We start from the raw sequence: 25,122 nt of genomic DNA, 5'->3' as shown, positions 1-25,122 counted from the left end.
CAGGCTGGGTTTTTAATGATTTTTAAGCACAGGGAAAAAAATAACATTTGAAAAATCCGGAGGAGAGGGGAAGGACGCCCATTACGCCCCATCCGTCATGCTAGTCTGCTGATTTCTCGTTCAGTAACCTGTGAGTAGTGATGGGCGGAGTGATGCCTCATGAAGCATCAACACGTTTGAAGCAATTGTGTCGGAAATCGTATCGAAGCTTCGAAGCATTTAACACTCACCTCTGTAGTGACACTTCCTGGCCATTTTTATTAACGTTACAGAAACTTATGATACACTTCAATGACGTCTGTTAAAACTCGTATTGCTTTTATTTTTTCACAGCTAGACTGACAATGAAGAGAAGGGTTCGTCAGCAGCTTCTAGTGTGTGATGTGTAAAAAATATAAATATAACTTCTTTAACTGCCTTGTGGCGCTGTAGTAGTACGGCTGCTTTGCAGTAAGGAGACAGTGGAAGATTGTGGGTTCGCTTCCTGGTTCCTACTTGTGTGGATAGCAAATTATCCGCGACAAACAAACTGTTTTACACGCTGCAAACCAACCCGAGGCGTAGTATACGCCACTTTTTCAATGTTTTTTAAGCAGAGGGAAAAAAATGAACATTTGCAAAATCCATAACCGTAAGCTGCTTTCAGTAAGTACAATGCACACACGTTTAGTTTATTGGTGACTTTTTGCCAGCTGTCTTTCCTGGTTTGGGCTGTTTTTGCAGTGTTACCGCTTGTGCATATTAAATCTTGAATTCTTTTGAGTAACTAATTAACTAACTAACACCCACCCACTCAGCTTGTGTGAAAAAATGCGCCCGTTCTTTCATCATTTTGTTGCAGCAATATACATTGTGTTTTCACTCAGCACGGAGGTGCGCATTCATCTCGGATTATTACATCCAGCTAATCTGCTACATGACTGCGTTTGAAAAACCGACTTATCCCTGATGAGTTTCACCGGCATTAATGATTAGGAATCTGGTTGGAACAAAACACTGCAGCCACAGGGGTTCAGCAGGACCGAGTTTGGGAAACACCGCTGAACACTCGTGGCTCTTGCCAACTCACGGCGTATCATATGTCGCATAATTATGTATTGATGGGTGAACACTTTCTGAACGACACAGTTGTCCAAACAGAAGTGAAAGTAAAATCGAGCCTGGTGCATTCTTTAACTGCATTCTCTGTCTTGTAGCGCAGTGGTAGTGTTGCTGCTTTACAGTAAGGAGACTGTGGAAGATTTTTGGTTCGTTTGGGCTGCATTTGCAGTGTTACCGCCTGTGCATATTAAATCTTGAAATCCTTCGAGTAACAAATTAACTAACACCCACCCACACACACACAGCTTGTGTGAAAAAAATACTTTGTGTGAAACCGTACTTTCATCATTTTGTTGCAGCCTATCAAAGACTTGCTGCCCCCAACTCAAGGTGGCTCAGAGGTCCATGTGTAGCGTACAACAGATGAACATAAATGACGCCGTTTTTTCCGAGGCATCGCGTCCCAGTTAGTGGGCGTGGCTCTGCGAGTTGTCGTCGTATCCAATGGTCATAGAGTTGGTGGGCGAGGCTCTTTCCTACTTGTCGGTGGCTTAGTGAATCCACGCCTCTTCCTGCGTGCTTTCATGGGTGTCTTGTTTTGGTGTGCGTGCTTTCATGGGTGTCTTCCCCCTTTGGCGGCGACTTTGTGAATTATATATATAGATTTTCAAATATGCATGCTGGGCTTGGAATTGACTCTCATACTATTTGTTCTATTACATTAAAAGGTTTGGATTTTTTTTTAGTGTCTCTCTTCGGTTTCTCTTTTTCTTAGGTGGGGATTAATCTTGTTTTGCTTTTTCCCCTTTATATTTCTACTTTTCCTTTGTTTTCTCTGTATTGATTTGATATAAAGTGCAATATAAATAAAATTTACTATTATTATTAAGTAAATGAAGGTATTGCTTGTTTGATCAAGCAGTGTAATGTTCTTCATTTTAAAAATAAAAAAAAATAAAAATGATTCTTATTTCAAAGGCGGAAGCTCAGAGAACATGAATGTTATATTTTTATTTTAGTTACAGTGATTTATATATAAAGATGAGACATGTTTGACTGGTACAACTCTAAACTCACGCAGCCAATGGAAGAAGGAAAGTCAGGTTCAGTCAAGCAAACTATAAATACCTGTAGATGAAGCAAATTACTGCATTTTCACTTTTCAACATATTGGAGGGTAAGGTGAGGTGGAATGGGGTAGGGGAAGATTTGTAGGTTTTAGTAGAGGTAAAAAAAAAAAATACTCAATATCTGCATGGTCCTTGGAGTCACTAATGCAAGTGCTATAATGGCTAAAGCTCTCCAGGCAAACCTTCATTTCATTTGATAGAATCTATTACTCAAAAAAACAAGTAAATGTTCTTCAAGAGAAATAAGCTAATATCTACTCGAGGCTCTCAGACCTTTATGTGAAAAGCACTGACTGATGGCTATAGACACTGCAAACAAAACTCATACACCTATGTATGCAAAAAATGTGAACATTCACATGTAATTTAAATTAGGGTCACGAGGAAGACAGACCCTATACAATCAGAGGAACCAGTCTTGGAAAAATGCCTACACTAAAACAAAGCCAGTTAAGAACAACCAATCAATCTAACATGCATGCAACTGGGAAGTGGAAAGAAAAACTATACAGACATGGAGAAAGCCTGGATTTGTCCTCAGGGCACTGGATTCTGAGCCAGCAGCAATATTAACAACTGCACAACCATGCCACTCATGAACAAAAGGTGCAGATGATCTATGATAACTAGCATACAGTTAACCTTCTATGAATGTAAAGTATTAGGCCTCAAGGCTGATATGAATCTGTATAAACCATGGATTTTCTTTGAAACATTGTGCATGCAGAATGAGTAAAACAGTTCAATTGTCTTCTCATACACTTCTGTACATTTTAGTCTGTGAAAACCGTTCAGATTTGGACAGTGAATAAACCAATTCATGCTCATTTTCTCATTCTATTTTAGGCAAAGTAATTTCAAAATAATATCTTCATCAAATTAACAACTGTGTATGGACATATTACTTTAAAAAAAAAAAAAAAAAAAATTGATAACACACAAGTTCTTAACTTTCCTCAAAGAGCAATGTCCCTTAGAGAAGCCTGAAATGTTCAAGTAAAAACTGATTAAGTGGTTAAAAATAATGTAAAAATGCAGAAATCTCAATCTCATTATGGTTCATATATCCTCAAGACCACAACATTTTGCATTAGATAAAAGGAAACGTGGGACAATGTCTGTAAGCAGACACAAAGGTCTAGAGCAGGCTTTCCCAACCTGGAGTACCCACACCATCAGGGGGTACAAAAAAAAAAAATAGGAAGGCTGCATCACACTTCACCAATTTTGTGTGAGGTACAGTACATTGTCAGACTAACATTTGTTTTTTTAAGAGAAAGGAATTTGGACCTTGCAATGATTCATAGAGAAGGTCAAGATCTAGTATTGATTTCTGTGCAAGCCCTGATCGTGAAACATTACTGATTTCGAGGTCTGACTTACATATTCTCTAGAGAATTGGGGGGATGGGGGGGGGCGCAAAGGGAACTGAACTGGATGCAACACTTGCTGCTTACACTCAGCCCCTCTGTCCTACTGGTGGTCCTGGCAATAGCTCAGCTATTTTAATTAAGCTGCACATCCTTTTCTGAACTGCAGTGCAGGTGTTATCAAGGAACAAAGCTCATCAACTGTTTCACTGTTTAGCGGCGTGCCGACACCAGTTGCTTTAAAAAACTTGATCGTATGTCATTTCTTTGTGATGCTTGATTAGTGATCATATGTCATTTCCACTTAATTGGCACTTAATTGACAATCTTGTGGTTGGGGGTTCCTACAAAGCATTGAGTGTCTAAGCATCATGGGGGACACATTTACAAGATGGAGATTTTTATAAAGGTAAAATGCTCAGTTTATATTTAAATATTATGCAATGAGTTAAAAGCTTATTTATTGAGTTCAATTTTTAACCTCCATTACTATATGATGATGTACTTGCATTAACATATGTGGTTAAAAATGAGAAATTTGACTTCATTTTCAAATGTAATATTACTTTTGTAGGGAGTGCAAACATAAAACAACCATTTACTAGTGGTGCAGGGCATAGAAACTGTGGGGAACCACTGGTCTAAAGAATGATTGTAGTTTCCAACTTTCATCACAAAAATGTCAGATTTGCTTGTAGGCAAAATAGTAACACTATCATAGAGCAAAGAAATTATTTTTCAATAACTAATTATGGCACTATTGTAAAGCACAGCATTGTGAAAAATATTTGTTCCCTTTCTAAGAGCATGTGTTTGCATATTTTACACAATGAATGGTCCCATGTAAAAAGACAATTTCCACTTGGGGATTAATAAAGTATATCAAATCAAATGTATATAGGATATAAATTATAGAAAGGGAACTTGAGTGAATGCAGAATACAGTTTTTAAAATCATAACGCTTTATTCAAAAGGGTGCTTCACTGAAAATGTGAGATGAGATCTGATGTTCCCCTTAGACAGCAATGGTTTCTGCCTTGCAACTCTCCTAATAAAGTCATTTTCACTCAGTCCCTTTCATAGTATGGAGTCATGAACACTGACCTAAGCTGATGACAGAGAGGCCTGCAGTTCTCCGACTGTGCTTTTGGGAACCTCTGCAATTTCTTGAATGATTTGCTGCAGGGTCTATCGGGTAATTTAGGCATGCTGGCCTTTCCTGAAATGATTTACTACTATTCCAAATGTCCATTTGGAGGTAACAGTTCTTGCCGTGGTGTGGTGCAGTCCCAGAGCCATAAAAATTGCTTTATGACCCTTTCTTGATCCATTTCAGCAACTTTTTCCTCATCTCTTCTGATATTTCCTTTGATCAAGGCACAGTGTTCTTCTGGAAACCTTGTGGCATCCATTTCACTCATGGCAAGGATCAGTATATGTGGGGGGTTAGATTCAATAAGGCTTGCCATGTTCAGTCAGGGAGTATTATTATCAGTTAACTTTGGTCAGGTGTTTAAATGTGTACTGTAACTAGGGGGAGCAATTACCTTTTGATATGAGCATTTTAGGTGCGGAATAACTATTGCTTAAATATATTAAGTAGCAAATTAGGAATGGTGTTATAGGTTTACTCAGGTTCCCTTTATATAATATTACAGTGTCAAAAGATTTGAAGCCATTAATTGAAAAAACATGCAAAAAATATTTGGAAGGGAGCAAATACTTTTTCACATACATTTTTAATTTTAAAAATGTTTAGATGAAGAATGAACTAAAAATCTTTTCAGAAAATAGGCTATTTTGACATTTTCCTTTTCAGAAGGTTTTTATCCCCACTTTAAGCTATTCCACAATATCAGTTTATTTCTCCTGCATCCATTTTCCGTTGGCTGATAGAAGTATACTAAGAAAATATTGTGTGGTTAACTCCAAAGAACTATCTGTGCAAGGAAGTGGTTATGTCAAACAGGATCCTCCTGTTGTCCAAAAACAACACCAAAAATAGCATGCATCTTTCAAACAAATGTAATTTATTTCAGGGTAGTCAAAGAACAGTAAGAATACCACATATGAAGTGAAAGAAATACCACATATGAAGTTCAAGAAATACTGCCTTCTCCTCTATTTGCTTTAATTTTCATACCTTACAAAATAGTTTATTCATCACAGTAACTTTAAGCCTTTTTCACTATTAAGAGATACTATAGTATGAATATTTTGGCTTTCACAACATCATGAAAACAACATGAGGGGAAACAAAAGCTAGAAAACCCAAACAGAATAAGGAAAAAAAAAGTTCATGTAAAACAGAGCTGACCAGTCATTAACAAAAGCATATTCTCTGCTGAAAGGTGTGCACAAATATTACAAAAATCCTAGCAAGCCCCAAGATATACCTTTATTACTGACACCTTGCGTTTCAGGAATTATGTTTGAACTTGTCCGAGACCTTTTCAAAGTGTAAATCCCTTTCCTCACTCACTCTGATTTTAGTTACCTTATAAAACACTCATTTAAGATGTGCACAAAAGAGCAAACAGTATACGTGTTTTCCCATACAAGACTGTACACAATTCTAAATGAAAGAAAACTTAATATTTAAATTTGCTACCAAAATGTAAGGAATCCCTACACTTTCTTATGCTGGTGTAATCTGGAGCTTTATGTCAAAAGTATGAAAACTTTCATTTTGTTGGACTCTGGTATGGCTTACTGATGGCTTTTTACTGGTAGTTCATGGTAGTTTGAGTAGTTTTTTTTATGTGCTGGTGCAGAGTACTATATATGAAAGCAAGATTATAAAATTGATTTGCAGGATGGAAAGTATATTCACTGCACTTTAATTAAATGATGACGTATTATCTTTTGAATGAAGTCTTTTGAAAATATCCACTTTGCTTTTGAACATTAACTGCTAAATTAGAACTGTTTTTAGCTGTAAAAACTTTTAAAGAACTGCTCAATTTATACTGCCCCAGTATTCATGGGCTACGTTTGAACAAACCACAGGACACAAGGCATGGGTGTGCACAAAAATAGAACTCTGTTATATTAGGTGAAATGGTATAAATTAGTAATTTACCAATACTTTAGACCGGTGCTTGCCAAAACAGAATTTTCAGTTATACCGTGATATGGATTTTTGGTCATAAAGCCAACACCTACATTGCATCACAAAAATGTTAGTGAGCAAGTGATTCTTCCATGAAATGTTCATATTCAATTGGATAATGCAAAACAAAGTAATGTCCTAAGATTATGAAATATCTAAGATTGGTCTATGATATTTAAAGTTCACTTATGAGTGGTGTGGACAGAAGACAGTTTATTGCTCCCTATGCTTAGGGCAATGTCTCTAGCTCTCCTGATGACACCTTTGGTCTTTGGAAATTGCACCAAAACTGTGCCATTCCACCCACTTCCTTTACCCATTTTTATTTGGGCGCGTATATAGTATTAAAAGAATACTATGCACAACCTTTCTTTAGGGTCATATTTTTGTTTCTGTGCCTCCACCATAAGCACCAGGAAAGAAACTTATTAGTGGAGTACAGCTGAAATTTCAAAACGTGATATGCTTCAAAAGCATTCTCCCCCTCCTGATTATAGTAATCTTTTAAAGAATGTTAGTTATAGACGCTTGGGCTCCCCTTCAATGCAATGACTTTTGCTAGTAATGGGGTGTTCACTTTTTATTTCATAGTATGACAATCTTCTCATTTATTACAATTCTGATTCTTGAACAATAAATCCAATACAAACAACCCCTTCTCCACTTTGACAGATATCTCTTCAAAAAAAAAAAAAAAAACCTAGTAGCAATATAGTACATGACAGAAACTGTCAAAGGTTTAACTAAATAGAGTGTTAAATAAAATCTGACCAAATTCATAAATTCTTCCATAACCACCCATAAAGAACCACTTAAAAGGCTTCAATTAAATCTAATTATGCATCTCTGGAATAATAAGAGAGAAAAAAAATATTAGAGTAATCACACACACTAAGAGAAGAACGCACAAACTCTACAGTCCGACCCTACAATGGGCCATCTTCTCAGGTATCTATGACGACTTCCTGCCAGTTTCTTCCTGGGATTGCTGGCATAATCAACTTTCTGTTAAATAGTGGTTGGCAAACACAATAAAGCAATCGGGACAGTTCAGCTGTTCTCTAAAAAATCTTCCCAAATTCACCATGGCATATGTTACACAATTAGTGGAGCGCAACATGTCATCAGAAAAAGGGATACAAATATCTCTCTATTATAAAAAAAAAAATCTTGGAAGGAGACGATGCATGAAGACACTAACGTCCCATGAGAGACACTTTAATGTCCCTTAAGACAAGGCTTTGAGACAAGTTTTTATGAAAATATTCATGAAAACTGCTCTCTTGTTAATACTGTTTTGCTAGCTAGGATCATATGCAATGCTAATTTATGAATGGAGCAATTTTCACTTTCCTTTTGTTGTTTGTATGCGATTAGTTGAATATGGAAGTAGTGTTAAGATGCAGGTGTCACAGATCATCGTGTTTTGGTATTTATTCACTGCTTTGGTTTTAACAATTTCTGTTACAGAGTACAAGTACTGAATAGCAGTATTTGATTTATATTAGCACTTGATTTCTGATTCTTTGTTACTCACATATGTGGTACAGTGGAGTTTTATAAAAAAAAAAAAATATTAAAACACGTGAGCATACCTGATGGAGGATGCACATAACTGTAGTCTGTCAACATATGAGCGTCATGAGTTTATCCGCACCCATCTCTTACATTTGAAGTAGCACATCAGAAACTACTATAAATGACGGCAACATTGTTCTGCATGTAGGGGACATAATGACATATGGTTGCCAGAAGTTTGGAGGAACTTGCAGTGACTTTTTTTACTTTCACTTTTACTGTTCCTTGATCATTCTTGTTACACTTATGTTTAAGTTATTGAACTGTAAAAAGTGTGTTTATTTTTGATTCAACCGGGCACTCAATATTTTCAATTTGATGTACAAGTTAGGTTTACTTGTCATTTTGGCTTCTTTGCTATACTGACCGAAAGTGAAGAGATAATGGCAGGCAAACACTGATCTGTGAAACGGACAAATATTTAAAATTGTTGCATCGTTGGTAAGCGGAGCGAGGTATGCAAATTTGAGTACATGCTATAGAATTTATTATTTCTCTGTAGAATGTGTAAAATATAAAAAAAATGTATATTTATATTTTCCTTTTGTTTATAGTTTTCATGCTGCTTGTGACATTGTAAAGTTAATAAGTGGATATAATGTTTGGGAAGTATATAAAGATAAAAGCACCAGTTTGAGATTCTCTGCATCTTGATTTAAGAAAACTAGGGGCTGCTACAACATGGCAAAACTCATCTCCCAGACTCTCTCCTCAGTCACACACAGAAAGCCATCCTTGATTCCCATCTCCCCAGCTGTTCCACTTAAATCAGGATCAGAGAGTGGCAATTTTGAGACACATATGATGTACAGACGGAAGGTAGTCATTCTCAGTAAAATGCAGAATACATGCAAAAGGGCTACCTCGATCAACATGAAATGCTGAGATATGCTTGTTTTTGTTTCAAAGCAGAACAAAACGTAACTCTTTAAAAAAAATAAATAAATAAATAATAATAAAAAAAAAAACCCCACACTCTTCAACTTGGTTTCAGACGTAGTTGTCATATAACTGGATATGCAAGATCCCAGCAAGCGAACGCTTCAGAGTTTATGAACCCGTAAGTGTGAAAGTGGTCTATTAAGATCAAGCTAAAGCACATAGAGCTTTATGGAAGTAGCAATAACCACTGTGTCACTGTGCTGTGTCATAGCATAAAAGTTAAACAACATCTTTGTGATATATCACTCACTTAATAAATGGAAAACACACTGACTGAAATAGAAAGTGCATGCTATGCAAGAAGACAGGCAAAATGTCCAGATATTTCAAGAAAACTACATTTTTTGTTATAATGAATCCAAATTATTGGATCCGTAAACAGCAAGTTTGCAAAAATATACTTCCTTCTAACTACTCAAATGTTTGCTGGGTTTAAACTAATGAACAGTTACACTAGTGATGCCTCAATTATTGAACAGATAGGTAACAATCCGACTGATAATTAAACATAAATCAGAAAAATATTTCAAAAGTTGTATGGTACTTATATAGAGCCTTTACAGTTTTGTCTCTAGTTAAAGTTTAAATTATACATAAATGCAAGACTACACATAGCTCTTTAGGTCAAACCATAATGCCAGCTGCAAATAATGTGATGCACCCAAATCAAAACGATATAAGAATCAGCTTCTACTGAAAATGAACCCTCACACTAGTAGTGACATGGGTTGGTATCAATAGGTGTAGTTTACTATTCATAACTATATATAAAATGTATCAATACCTGCTCAATGAAAACATTGTTGAATATATTAACCAACTTGCTCAACTTATTTCTTTGCAAAATACAACTCCTTTAAATCCGAATGTCAAGGAAATAACACATGCCACTGTTGAACATTCAATTTTAAATAGAAGAGTCAAGCTAGATATAAAAATAACTGTCAGTAACTTGGAAGATGTTTTTGTGCATGTTACATCTTAAAATCCTGCACAAAGTGCTTTGAGATCGGTTTTGGAATGAAACACAAAACCATTATTAAAATCACTGACATGAAAAAATGAAAAGGATCTCAAGGGCTTTAGAATATATCTCAATCAGACACACTGTCAAAAAGAGAACAAAGTGGCTCTTTGAATAGAAATGATTTCAGGAGTACATTGCACACCGTCCGAGAGGAATGGGGGATTCAGATACAAACGTAATTAAAAAAATATCCTTACTGATGATATCTCTGTAAATCACAAAAACATGGTTGCCATAATATCCATATTACTAACCGAGAATGCTAAACCGGATGATGGACGCAGGCACATCCGGCCATGGGCCGTAGCTGCAAAAAGACGTACTGCGCAGGCGCAAAAAGAGTCCGCGAGAGTCGGCTGAGGAGCCGAGAAAGGCGGACAAAAGAGGGCGAGAGAGGCGGGTGAGGGTCCGCGAGAGGCGCAGGCGCAAAAAGAGTCCGCGAGAGGCGGAGAAAGGCGGACAAAAGAGGGTGACAAAGGCGGATGAGGGGCCGCGAGAGGCGGACAAGACCACAGAAACTAGGAGTGAGCACACACCGAAAAAAGGAAAAGGCACATAAAAAAGTAGTCAAACGCGGGGAAAGCACGAAACACATTGCACACGAAACTAGACACACCAAAAAAAAATAACATACGAGCGCACAACAGCAAGGCACCACCACAACAGTTCCCCCCCCCCCCCCTTACAGGCACGGGACGGGACACACACCAAGAGGGGGATTCAACAAGCCTATGGAAGACCAAAAAAAAGAACACAAAACCACCCCACAGACCCTACAAGCAAGGGACGGGACACACACAAAGAGGGGGATTCAAACAAGTCACAGGAACACAAAAAGAAAGAAGACGCTCGCGCAACAACAATCCCCCCCACACATCCATAAGAAGTGACACCCAAAGCCACATATTCTAAAGTGAACGTCGACACTTTCACACTAGGCAGCATAGGTGTCAGCATAGGTGGATGTCCTTTCAATAAAGCACTATTAAACGTTCAACTGCAGAAAAGGATACATATTAACAGTGAGTGCGATCCTCCTTATTACTTATCCATATTTCGCATGCTGAGAAAGAAACAAGTCATGAATACACGGTCACGGGTACAAAACGATTCGGAAAGGATAACGGGAACGTGCCCAAATGGACCGACACAATGCACGTAGACGCATTCAGCGTGCGTGTCAAAGTGCTGCATCGAAAGAAGCACGATTTCAAACTGAAAGAGCTCGCGTATCAGACATACAAAAAAGGGAGCGAAGAGACAGAATAAATGAACGGAGACGTGAAAAACGCGCAAATGAACTGACAGAAAAAAAAAAGCAAGACGCGAAAAGCACCAAGCTCAAATGACCGACATACAAAAACGGACAAGGCTCGATACAAACAATGCACGGCGTAGACTGAAACGGACTTTGCGCAAAGTGGAGGCAAATAAAAAAAAAGAAAAAAATTGCGCGTCACAAATAATGGACATGCAACAAAAAGGCAATCAAACGCAAAAAGCAAAACATGCCCGTCGCGGACATCAACGCCACACACCTGTTAAACGCTTACGCCAAATGGCTGAAAACGCCTTCAATAAGGAATCCACTATTGAGGAAAATTCTTTGGGATTAATGAATGTCATTTGCAATCATTGTCATTCACTTAACTTCACAGAAGAAACAACTGGCAATACAAATAATGAATTTACACGTTGTTGTCAAAAAGGTCAGAGTAGACTGCCTCCTTTACATTCATATCCTGAATATCTAAAGAAGCTTCTAACTAACGATGTGCCTGAAAGTAAAAACTTTATGAACTGCATTAGATCCTACAATAGTTCATTTGCTTTTGCATCTACAGGAGTATATATCAGGCCACCAAAAGGCAATGGCCCATACTGCTTTCGCATATGTGGACAAATATTGCATCGCATTGGAACAGTGCACCCTGAAACAAATCAACAACGCAAATATGCACAAATCTACATCCTAGATCCAGATGAGGCAATCTATCAACGCATGAACCTTCCTGAAACAAACAATGCACAGAGCTTATAATGAGAAACGTCACTCATGTCATAAACAATCACCCATTGGCTAAGTCTATAAAAATGCTACATGAAGTTGAAAAGGAGGCAAATACAAAAGCAAATGCAGAAGGTATAGCGGCAACTACAATTGCTTTGGTCTTGATAAAGGACAAAGAACAAGATCCAAGACGATACAATCTGCCCGTCTTTAATGAAGTGGCAATTGTCTTTCAAAGTAAAGATGGTGAGCCTCCATTTCACAGATATATTGTTCTACATTTACGTCCTGATAAAAACAACACACCTACATTCCAACGCAATGTTGCCTTCTCACGTGTTCGACGTTCATCTGACGTTAGAGTTAAAATTATAAATGATCCATGCCAAGGAAGACTCATTCAAGGACAAGACACCATCTTTACTACTAATGTTATATACAAAGAAATATTCCAATAAAACATTAATATATGCCAAACACTCTATTTGTTATTTCTATGCGCATCATCCAAGGCTGCACACTATTCTATATCTAATTCATACATCTCACTCTTTGTCATGTCCCAACGCCAGGGGTTGGCGAGCGAAGCGAGCAGGGGGCGGAGCCCCCTAGTACAGTATAAGATTTCTCAGATGCACGTAAGCTGTCCCTCCAGAGAGACCCTAAACTGTGTACACCAGTTAGAAAAACAATGTCTGAAGACACCCTTCAATACAATCAGAACAATGTGAAACCTATGTCCCTTTATTTTGTTTTCATATACATATGTATACATATACATACACATATACAGTAGACCCCCTCAAAGTCGCGGATCAGAGTTCGCGGCCTCAGTCATTTGAGGATTTTTCTTTAGAACCTAACTAAAAATTGTTAGCAGAAACCGCAAATATCCTCCACAATTTTTATGGCTTTTTTGTGGCAATACTGTACTGTAGAGAGAACAGGAAGCAGCTGTAGAGAAAACCATGACTTGGGATGGTGAAAGTAGCCAATAGAATCTGAAACTGCAACTCCCAGCAGTCCCTGCAGTGGCTCTGATTGGTCTTCTGCTGAGGTTGATGGGGCTGTTAAAGTCAAAAGATGTTAGTGTTTGGCTTTTAAAAAGGGAGCTGGTGACCAAAAGCAAAAAAAGTTTTTGTAATTTTTTGTTTCAAGTTCCTGTCTGTCTGCCTTCTGTTGGGTTACCTGTACTTACTCATTTTGTCCTGGAATGTTTCCTGCATCTGGATTGTGTACATGAGGACTGTAAGTGGATTCATGGCCATCCTGCAAAGAAAGGAGTGCTCCTGAACCCGTCCACCCATCTTCACCATTTCAGGAACTACTGGTAGGACTATCTGTACATTCCCATTCAACGTGCAGATCTCTGAACTATCTATTTTCATCATTGCTGTTTTTCATGAACTTTTTCATGATTTACTGTGTGTGTTTTGTTTGTGTCTAGTTGTATTTAATGTGTAATCGCCTTAAGGGGAACAGGGGTGGCATCGTTGTTTTCTTATTTCATTTGTTTTCATTACATACTTTACATTTACATACTTTATTTGCTGTTTGATTACCGGATTGCTTTGTTTTTGTCTCTGTTTGTGAGTGCGTGCGACGGGTCAAGGCTGGAATCTCCACCATAAAAATAAATAAATCGCCGTCTTCTTGACTGCGCGCTACGTTACACTTACTTAAAAGCCTGAACAGAACCTGTCCTTTTTGGCCAATTGCCTTGTTTTTCTCTCTCCGCCCTCAGACATTCTCTGCTACTGTTGGGGGGTTGTGCACCCCTATGATGTCTCAATGCATGCTCAATAATCCAGGTAAGGAAATCCTAGAAATTTGATTCTGTTCATCTGGACAAAGTTTTTAAGTGGGAGAAATATTTCGAGACTTATCCAAGTCTCTTTCTCAGTCTCAATTGACTGCAGGTACTGTTTATAAGGTTGGGGAAACCTGCAGTCAATTGAGACTGAGGAAGAGACTTGGATAAGTCTCGAAATATTTCTCCCACTTAAAAACTTTGTCCAGATGAACAGAATCAAATTTCTAGGATTTCCTTACCTGGATTATTGAGCATGCATCGAGACATCGAGAGCCACTTTGGCAAGGACGGCCTAAAGCTTGTACGTGAGTATGAGCAAACAGCACGCAAGATGGCAGACTACAGGAACCATCTGAGATTCAGCCTCAGATGTAGACAGAGTGGGATCACTCCTAAAAGTCTACAGATGAAATCGTCAGTAAAAGGCCTGCGAGCTAACAAAATCCTCCAGAAGGCACAGAGTCAGCTGCTAAATGAACGGGTGAGACAAACTAACTTCACTATTGATGTTTTAAAATCCAAAGAGGAGCAGATCCACCAAAGACTTTCTTCACTTCTAGATGAGAAAACACTTCAGCAGGTGCTTGAGTTCACCGAGAAGGCTCGTCTAGCACAGCATGAAAAGTCTAAAACCAGGCAAAAGAGGAAGTTTGATCTACTTGCTGTGCGCCACAAACACCAGCACACTATGGGGAGTGTCCTCCACAACCAGCAGAGAGAAGGATGCCAGACAGAAACTAAAGATGTGGACAAATGGGTGAAGAACTTGTCTGACAAACAACTCACCCAAGCAGAGAAAAACGGCCTTTCTAAAGGGTTAAATTTTGCGGTCACACCGAAACAAATCCCGCTAGTGGAACTGATTACAGCCACAGAATCTGCTATCAGAAACAACAACATTGCTGATTTGGAAGCAGAACAACTGCGGATAAAAGTTTCGGCATGTCTCAGCAATGCAAAACCCCCTGCATCCAATATCAGCATTGAGGAGAGGAAGGCCCTCACGGCACTCAGCAAGGACAACAACATCATCATCCTTCCAGCGGACAAGGGGAGATGCACAGTTGTGCTAAACCAGACAGACTACCATGAGAAAATTTTATCTCTGCTCAGTGACAAAAATACTTATGAGCCCTTAAAGCGAGATCCAGGTAGTGGTTACAAGAAAAAGGTGATAGATTGTCTTAAGCAGTTAGTTCAGGACAATGCTATTGACCAGACCACATACCACAGATTATACCCAGGGGAATCTACACCAAGTCTGTATGGTCTACCAAAAATACACAAACAGGGTGCTCCTTTAAGACCCATTGTCTGCATGATCAATTCAGTCACGTATAACATCTCCAAGTTCCTGGCCGCTGTTCTTAACCCGGTGGTAGGCAGCCCAAAACACCACATTCAGAACACATTGGATTTCGTGGAGAAAGTGAGAGAGGTCATTATGGAGGCAGAAGAAACCTTGGTCTCATTTGATGTTACATCTCTATTCACTTGTGTCCCAGTGACTGAAGCAGTGGAGGTAGTACGTAAGAGATTACAGAATGACCCCACTCTCAGTAAAAGAACCTCTCTCAACGCAGACCAAGTGTGCCTGCTTTTGGAACTGTGTCTTCAATCAACATATTTCATATACAAAAGCCAGTACTACAGGCAGAAGCACGGGTGTGCCATGGGTTCCCCTGTTTCACCTATAGTAGCCAATCTACATATGGAAGAAGTGGAAAAGAGGGCTCTATCATCCTATCCTGGAACACCACCGAGCCATTGGTTCAGATATGTGGATGACACCTGGGTGAAAATCAGATCTCAGGAGGTACCACAGTTCACAGACCACATCAACGGGGTGGACAAACACATCAAGTTCACCAGAGAGGATATGAAAAATAACAAGCTAGCCTTCTTAGACTGTGAAATTTCCATCGTCAACGGGGGACATTTGAAAGTGGATGTGTACCGTAAACCCACACATACGGACCAGTATCTAAGGTTTGACTCTCTCCATCCACTAGAGCACAAACTAGGTGTCATTAGGACTCTACAACACAGAGCTAACACCATTCCCACAGACTCAGAGGCCAGGGAAGCAGAAGAGCACCACGTCAAAAAGGCCCTGAATAAATGTGGATATCCCAGCTGGTCCTTTGTCAAAGCAGGGAGGACACCTACAGAACGCTCTAAGCGATTCATGAGAGAGGAAGGACATCCACTGCCTAAGCGAAAACCCTTACTGATCCCGTATGTGTCAGGAGTATCGGAACAGCTGAGGCGCATTTTCTCGAAACACCAGGTCTCAGTGGCTTTCAAACTCCAAAACACGCTGCGCCAAAGATTGGTCCATCCCAAGGATCGGGTCCCACGGCACAAACAGAGTAACATAGTTTACGCAGTTAAGTGCCAGGAGGAGTGCCGTGACTTGTACATCGGGGAAACCAAGCAGCCACTGGCTAAGCGCATGTCACAACACAGAAGAGCTTCCTCGTCAGGCCAGGACTCCGCAGTCTATTTACATCTACAGGATAGTGGTCACTCCCTTAAAGATGAAGAGGTGCACATCCTGGACAGGGAGGAGCGCTGGTTTGAGAGAGGAATCAAGGAGGCCATTTACGTGAAAAAGGAACGACCATCTCTGAACAGAGGAGGGGGCCTAAGGGTACATCTGTCGCCATCTTACAATGCTGTGATTGCAGCCATTCCTCAACCCTCTATGAATGGTTCACACGTCTACTAATCAGTGGACAATTTGCATATCACTGATCAACTGGCCCTTTGTCAATGGTGCTAGTCTCTGTGATTAAGCAAAGGTACTGTTTATAAGGTTGGGGAAACCTGCAGTCAATTGAGACTGAGGAAGAGACTTGGATAAGTCTCGAAATATTTCTCCCACTTAAAAAACTTTGTCCAGATGAACAGAATCAAATTTCTAGGCTCCCCTATGATGTTTGTCTATTGTTTAATCGTTAACTAACTGCATGCTGAGCACCTTTTACTTCTGAAAGAGACATGTTTGTTTGAAGTGTTTGAATAAAGTTCCTGTCTCTACAATCTCCTGTGTTTGTGTGCAATTCTGTGACCCAAGCTGCACCAAGACTAGCCTGCAAGCATCAGCGCTTACCTCTGTGTGTTTTCGTGCAGCCAGTTTAAGGGCAGTTGGCTCAGTGATTTACATCCATGGCGTCAGTTGCACTTTGTACATATTGTTCCAGCAGTTTTTTTTTTTTTTTTTTAAATAGTTTTTACAATTCATTAGCAGTGTGTAAAACGATCAGTGTTGCAGTAATTGTGATGCTCTTTGTATGAAAAGAAATGTGTTCCATTAAAATTTCACTTTTTCTTTGTTAATTGTGACGTTTACTTAAAGTGCAGCAAAAAAAGTATTTGGCGTCCAGGGATGCATTAACCCCCAAGTATATGGCAGTTTAACGGTTAAAGCCCCAAGATGCCGCCGAAACGAGCTGCACTGTCTAAAGCTTCTGGCAATGAAAACGTGCTTGCATGAATTACAGTACATATAGCGGTAACATCGTTATTTTACTTTCTAGCACTGCGAGAGACATAGCAGTACAGTATTACAGGTTTACATTTACACTTTATTTTTAGGTAATGTATTAAGCTGAGTTTGAAATTAAAGTGTTTTGGGGGCATATTTAGGGTTTAAACTATGAAAATAGGCAATTTTTTTTTAACCACATTAAAAATTCACGGTTTTTCACAATTCACGGGTGCTCTAGGAACATAACCTCCGCAAACTTTGGAGGTGTATTGTATATACATACACACACATATATATATTACACACATACATATTTTCTGTTTTTTTAATTAGTGTAATGAAAATATTTTATATGACTAGAAAAGTTTAAGTAAATATACTCTGTACATGTTTTATACCTTTGGCAATAAAAGGTATGCAGTATAGAATTATTAAAATACAATCTAGCAAGTATCAACTGCACAGGAGAGGCATGGAGGCAGTGGTGGATCCAGCATTGTGGACTTGAATCCTACACCTGGTCACTGTTCATATGGTGTTTGCTTGGATTTTCATTCAGTTAATTTGGCATCCAAACCCCATTAACCCAAATCAATAAAGTTATGCAAGTTAAATGGAGATTCCAAACTGGCTCTGTTAGCATTTAAATGTGTGCATGAATGAGGACTTTCCAGGCATGGTCTGCATATTTTTATCCATCACATCCAAATGGTTAAATGCATGTTATTGCAGGTTAGCATCTTTTGTAATGTCATTTCCCCTTCAACTTCAAATCAAGCTCTCGAGTTTAAAAACTCACCAATTAATTAATAGGTGCCATGTAAGGTCTGTTATTTTTAAAAGTTAGTTGGTAAAACGTTAAATAATTTAATGTAATAATTAATTAAATAACTTTGAAACCAAGAGCCATTTTTAAAAATAACAGATAACTGAATGCAATTATATTAGCAAAGTACATAAAATACACTTTAAAAAAAAAAGTCATAAAATGCTTTCATATTGTTAGTTGTGGAAAAGCCTATGGCTAATTGCAGTTTAAAATTCTTTAAACATAACACTTTTGAATGGAGTACCAGATACACAGTTAAAGCGTATTTTGAAATATCAAGTTAAAATTGTTGGCTGTATCAGGCCACCCTGGAAGGCAGATGCTTTTGGCACTTTGCTTATAAAATAGTGTTTAAGAAATACTGTCTAATTATGCTCTGCAGATAATGCAGCAGGAAGACTGTTTTTAGCATAACACATATACAGAACATTTAAAATATTCACTATGGCATAATGTTACCCAACTAGGTCTCCTTTTACATTAATTTCTAGACAAGTCAATTTCATTTTGACACAAACAAATCAGAAATATCATGCAATTTACCCCACTACAATTTCAAGCATAGGTAGATGTGACTTGGTATAAATAGGTTCACTCAAACAACTGATATCACTTCTACAAGCAGCATCACACAGAAACTGCTGCTGCATGTGTCGCAATAAATGCCTTTCAATGTTTGCTGATGTTTTGGGAGTGACTGTTGGATAAGTAAAAAGCCCAAGAATATCAAGTTGAAGTGGCCTCTCTCAAAGTAAATTTGAAACAGTTAACAAATGTGTTATTGAAGTTACACAGAAGGCTTGTTAGTTTTAAAATTTGAAATATTTGTACTCTGAGTGTGCTCTAAGATATATCGCCGAAAACTGACATTTTATGACAAATTTCCTTCAGAAATAAGTTTTTTCAACAAAAATTGGTCAACTGGGAAATTAGTTGTTTAATGAGGACTGACAGAAAAACAAGACAACAGTATTGAGTGGTTTTTGCATTTAATACAAACGAAATAACAATACAGTGATCCCTCGCTATATCGCGCTTCGCCTTTCGCAGCTTCACTCTATCGCGGATTTTATATGTAAGCATATTTAAATATATGTCGCGGATTTTTTGCTGGTTCGCGGATTTCTGAGGACAATGGGTCTTTTAATTTCTGGTACATGCTTCCTCAGTTGGTTTGCCCAGTTGATTTCATACAAGGGACGCTATTGGCAGATGGCTGAGAAGCTACCCAACTTACTTTTCTCTTTCTCTCTCTTGCGCTTTCTCTGATCCTGACGTAGGGGGGCTGTTCGCACACCTAGACGATACGGACGCTCGTCTAAAAATGCTGAAAGATTATCTTCACATTGCTACCTTCTGTGCAGCTGCTTAGTGAAGCGACATGCTGCACGGTGCTTCGCATACTTAAAAGCTCGAAGGGCACGTATTGATTTTTGCATGTTTGTTTTTCTCTGTGTCTCTCTCTCTCTCTCTCTCTCTCTCTCTCTCTCTCTCTCTCCCTGCTCCTGACGGAGGGGGTGTGAGCTGCCGCCTTCAACAGCTTTGTGCCACGGTGCTTCGCGTACTTAAGAGCCAAACAGCCCTATTGATTTGTTTGCTTTCTCTGTCTTTATGACAGTCTCTGCTCCTGACGCACACTCCTTTGAAGAGGTAGATATGTTTGCATTCTTTTAATTGTGAGACAGAACTGTCATCTCGGTCTTGTCATGGAGCACAGTTTAAACTTTTGAAAAAGAGACAAATGTTTGTTTGCAGTGTTTGAATACAACCTCCTGTGTTTCTGCACAAATCTGTGACCCAAGCATGACAATATAAAAATAACCATATAAACATATGGTTTCTACTTCACGGATTTTCTTATTTCGCGGGTGGCTCTGGAACGCAACCCCCGCGATGGAGGAGGGATTACTGTATGTAAAATGTAACTTCCTACACTTGCATACACGGACTCGTATCTTTTAAACCAGTGGTTCCCAACCTTTTTGACAGCAAGGTCAACTTTATTAGAGGCAAATTTTTCCACGGACCGGTCGGTTGGGAGGGTTGGTTGGGCGGGGGAAGTTTTATACACAATTTACATAACATTTCTATTATTATTAAAGTTATTAAGCAGTTTGCATACGTTTGCAATCTGAGATTTTTCTTCTTTTTTTGCATATAACAAAGACATATGCTTTACATTTGCCAATCCAACAGATTGCACATCACAAACATTAACACTGCAATCTTTTTTTCGTGTCTGCCGTTTTTATAGGAGGGTGACAATGAGTTAAATTCCAATGGATGTTTTTCAAATGTTGACAAGCAATAAGCAAAAGGAATCAATGAAAACCACAGACAACAAAAACAGAAGAAAAAAAAAAACAGTTCGAAGAAAGAATTTTTTTTACAATGTTTGTTTGGGGATCGTTGTGCAAACGTGCACATCTGAGCTGCGACCACAGTTCTAACTGCTCTGAGGATGATTCATTCAGGCATTTCAAGGTCACTTCGTTGTAATGAAAGCATCTGCTGAATGTACTTCGTAGTAACGCGATTTCTATAGACTCGTGTCATATGGGGAAACTGTCGGGACCGTAACAATACTTTGTTGGAATACTCTCTCACCTCGGTCTCTCTCCTCTCTCTGCTCCGCTGCAAAGCCCCGCCCACCAAGCATTCTGAAAAGTCTGAGTGAGTCGCCGTTGCCGGCAGTTCTCTCGCGGCCCGGCTGTCAGACGGCTGTGGACCGGTAGTGGGCCGCAGACCGGGGGTTGGGGACCCCTGTTTTAAACCATTTCCACCAGTTTAACGTTGTGTCTCTGGCAAACATGTTGACATTTATTTATAATTTCAAACCAAGTACAGTAAGGAAACAATGTGCCTTTTATGCTTCATTTTAGTATGTCTTAAAAATGTTAATAAACTTACAATTCAATTGTCTGACATCAATGGTTTAAAATCCTCCAAGCTCATATTCTGTCCTACTTTTCTTTGCTGATACAGATTAATCTGTAACATTTATGAAACGTTCGATTATCAATAAACAATAGCTCACCTATTCTGTTCTGAGAGCTAGGAGTGAAATAACTATGCTGTGGTCTTGTACTACTACTTAGCATGAGAAGCCTAGGACAAGTACATTAAATGTATTTGTTCTCCCTCTTCTATAATGACAAACAGTAATTTGGTATTCTTATATGTACCATGTCATTCTGGATATGTTACTTCCTTGTTAAAATAATAAGCATTTCTCATCCTATTTGTGATGCACCTGTATATAGATTTTATGTATATATCTCAAATTAATATCATCAAAAAGTTAATTTATTTCACTAACTCAATTCAAAACTTGAAACTCATTATATAGATTCATTACACACAGAGTGATACATTTCAAGCTTTTATTTCTTTTAATTTTCCCGATTATGGTTTATAGCTAATGAAAACTCAAAATTCACTCTCAGAAAATTAGATTACATAAGACCAATAAAAAAAAAAATACAGAAATTTTGGCCTACTGAAAAGTATGTCCATGTACGCACTCAATACTTGCGGTCCTTCATTTTATTTACTGTTATAAAAAAAATAAAAATAGATTAAAAAAATGCATTTACTTTGCTTATGCCATCACAGACAATTTTGTTATTTTTTTTTACTGTTAATTCATTCAATTTGGCAGGTGCAGGGATTTCTGCCAGAAGCACCAACCCCAAGGAATGAAAATTCAGTGAAATACTAGAAGAACTGGAGTCTGTTTCCTACCATTGCCAAAGTAGCATGCAAGTTTCCTGTCAGCCCCGTGTACTAGCACCGATAGCGACAGATCATTCAGTGTAGCTTTTAATGTGATTAAAAAAAAAGAGAAAATTTCCTGCAACAAGGCAGACATGCATTTGCTTGTTAAGAAACACCTCCCCTTCATGCTTAATACTAGAATAAAACTCCAGAAAAAAAAATTATTTACTTCTTTACTGTTGTATGCTTTTCCATTTTTAAAATTTTCATTCTTTCAGTTGGGATTAGATTTATTCCATCAAAAAAAAAAATGTAGCATTTAATGCAGCAGCTTGTAAACCAATGATCAGATAACTAGCTACTATAAATGTAGTTGAGCAGAAGTCACTTTATTGTAATGATTGTAAATAATCTGCAAAAGTTATTATTCTTAAGTAATATTGCATTATCAGTCATTTTTCCCTTTTTCAATTTATTTTTTCCATTTACTGTTGAATTTGTTCCATCAAAGGAAAGATTAAAATTGTTAATTAAAGCAGCTGCCTGCAAAACTAGCTCCCATATAAACAGGTAGCCAGCCAAATGAGACAAATGTCATTTGTTTTTAATGATTGAACGTGGGATACAAAACTGTTATACAAATAGATGTTACATTTCTGTAATTCTCATTTAGGCAGATCAAGAATCATTTTTCTCTCTCTCTCTTATAAATGTGTATATTGGCAGATAAACATTACTGGATATCGGCATCTGCACCAAATTCACGTATCGGTACATCCCTAACAATAATGACTTCCTGTGGCCAAATTTTAAAATACAATAACTACAGGAAAGTAATGCTGGCTTACTCAATTAAAATGGTGATGTCCCACTTTCAAAACTCCCATCAAGGCAATAACCTCATCCATCGCCAATGTTTAAGGAAATAAACTGATCAACCATAAAATTCTACAAATAACTCAACCTCGTGGTAACATCTTCCCTAATGGTACTGCATAATTCTGCCAAGATCCAAAGGGATGCTTTTCAAAAGTCACACTAATGCTCAGTGTTTAAACACTTCAATATTTAATCATAAAAAGCAAAACGAGTATTTTTAATCAGCTGGTCGCAAAAGGAGAAACAATATTTATCTCTATAAATAGTTAAATTATACTCATACGTACAAATTATACACAATATGATGTATTTAAAAATGGAAAGCAGCATGATCGACTCATTACAAAACTGTCCACACATCTGCAGTGGATCTTATTTTGTTTACAGCTCAATATAGAACCAACTTGTTCTTTTGGTAAATGGGTTATTTGTCATGGCAAGTCAGTGAGAACATTACTTCCATTGCCTATGAAAGGTTCAACAAGTCACATCTCCACCGAAGACTGTCTTTACTTAGTAATCTCAAAAATGGCTTGATGAATTTGATTGAAACTTAGTAATATTATAGAAAGAAAATTGGCTGATGTTTGTCTTAAAATTTTTTTGTCTATATCTTCTTATATAATATGCTACCGTGGCTGTCCGTTTGTCTGTCCAAGATTTTAAATCATCTGTAGCTTGCAAACTGTTTGACCTATTGACCTGAAACTTGGTACACATATACTATGTGACCTCTACTGTCCGCTTTCATGGTGATATTTTATTACTCTTTTTTTTTTTTATTTTATTGTAGAATCTACTCTTGGCAGCGGGCAGCAGGGTGACAGTGAGGTGCATGCGTTTGGGCACCATTCTCACTCCCTACCACCTTCGCCGTCACTTCCCCTACCTCTTCATATCTTAAATTCTTCTTCAAACAGTGTCATTAGCAGGATCTGAAACCACAACCTCAGGGTTTCAAGTCCTAGGTCCAAAAATTTAACAACTAGACCACAGAGGCTGCTAATATAGGCCCTTTGTCAAAAATAAAATAAAAACAAGCAAAACTGACAAATATTGGATACAGTTATTCCCAAGTACTTCTGAAACAATTAGCCCACAGCGCAATAATGGAGGCAGGTAAGCAGGTAAAAAAAAATATGATTTTTGAATGTGCATTTGCCATCAAATCATTGTGCATATGCAACTTGGTATAACTGAAAGTCAATGGTTTATTCTTGCAGTATGTATAAACATGTGAGAAAGCCACCTTGATAAAAAAAAAAAAAAAATCAAGTAATTAAATTATAAAATGTTAATTTATTGCTTGCAAATCATTTTAAAGAAGTTTGGTTATTTATATGTATCTACTCTAAGTATTGTTATAGCAATTAATGAAATGTATGAAGGCTGTACACACTAATGCAGTCTTGGCACATTAGCAGTTAAGACCTGCTACCCCCTACATTCTAGATAAAACCAAAAATGTTACTATTTGGGGAAATAAAAATCTTAAAATGGGAGTGAAGACTAGAATAAAAGGCAACCAAATGTTTATCCTACTGTGTATTAAGGCACTTAACTCACCTAGATGTGCACATAATATGGTGACAACATACACTAAAATCTATAAATATGTTCCGTCTGTAAAGGCACAATTGATATGCAATAATTATTTTGATTTTCTACAAACCTACTGTCAAACAAAATAAAATAAAAGAGAGTTCTGACCCTACTGCTTCAATATACACAGTAAGTAGGAGTGTATTATTTCATGTTTGGTTAAAAAGGGTAAAAGTATATCAGATTTGACCTCTTTCTTTACACTTGTTGGGAAAGTACAGCCCGCCTGACTTTTTTTTTTTTTAAACAAACTGTTGTACTGTGTTAAATATTATGGATACAATGAGAAGTCACTTCTCAGTTCAAAAATAATAATCTGCCTGTATTAATGTTTCCAAACTACATATGAAAACATTTTTTAACAAAGGAAGAGACTAATAAGTTTTAGAAATAACACAATCTCTGTAAGCAAAGCTCAAGTTAAAAGTACTCAAGTAACTCTGATATACCAAAGGCACATTACAACTGAGTGTGTCTTTTTGTTAAGAAGCAGGCATAAACATTTCTAAATCTTGTTCAGTTCTCCCCTTCTGCATCTACAAAACTGAAGGGTTGGGCTCAATAGCCTTTCACTTCA

General features: G+C 37.9%; 2 protein-coding genes across 3 annotated transcripts in view; one reads left to right on the top strand and one right to left on the bottom strand.

The window, feature by feature from the left end:
* The window catches only part of LOC114655946 (ras-related protein Rap-1b), a 197,437-nt gene that overhangs the window by 122,783 nt on the left and 49,532 nt on the right, over positions 1–25,122 (bottom strand). The window lies entirely within an intron of this gene.
* On the top strand, positions 8,389–22,068 carry LOC127527292 (uncharacterized). The gene is made up of 3 exons (XM_051925579.1): positions 8,389–8,408; positions 14,278–16,705; positions 22,009–22,068. Exons 1-3 carry the CDS (start codon positions 8,389–8,391, stop codon positions 22,066–22,068), a joined length of 2,508 nt encoding a protein of 835 aa, XP_051781539.1.

This window comes from Erpetoichthys calabaricus, chromosome 1, assembly GCF_900747795.2.
Source record: "Erpetoichthys calabaricus chromosome 1, fErpCal1.3, whole genome shotgun sequence".
Lineage (NCBI taxonomy): Eukaryota > Metazoa > Chordata > Cladistia > Polypteriformes > Polypteridae > Erpetoichthys > Erpetoichthys calabaricus.
Note: the sequence above shows the minus strand (reverse complement) of the source record. Positions and strands in the feature narration are given on the sequence as shown.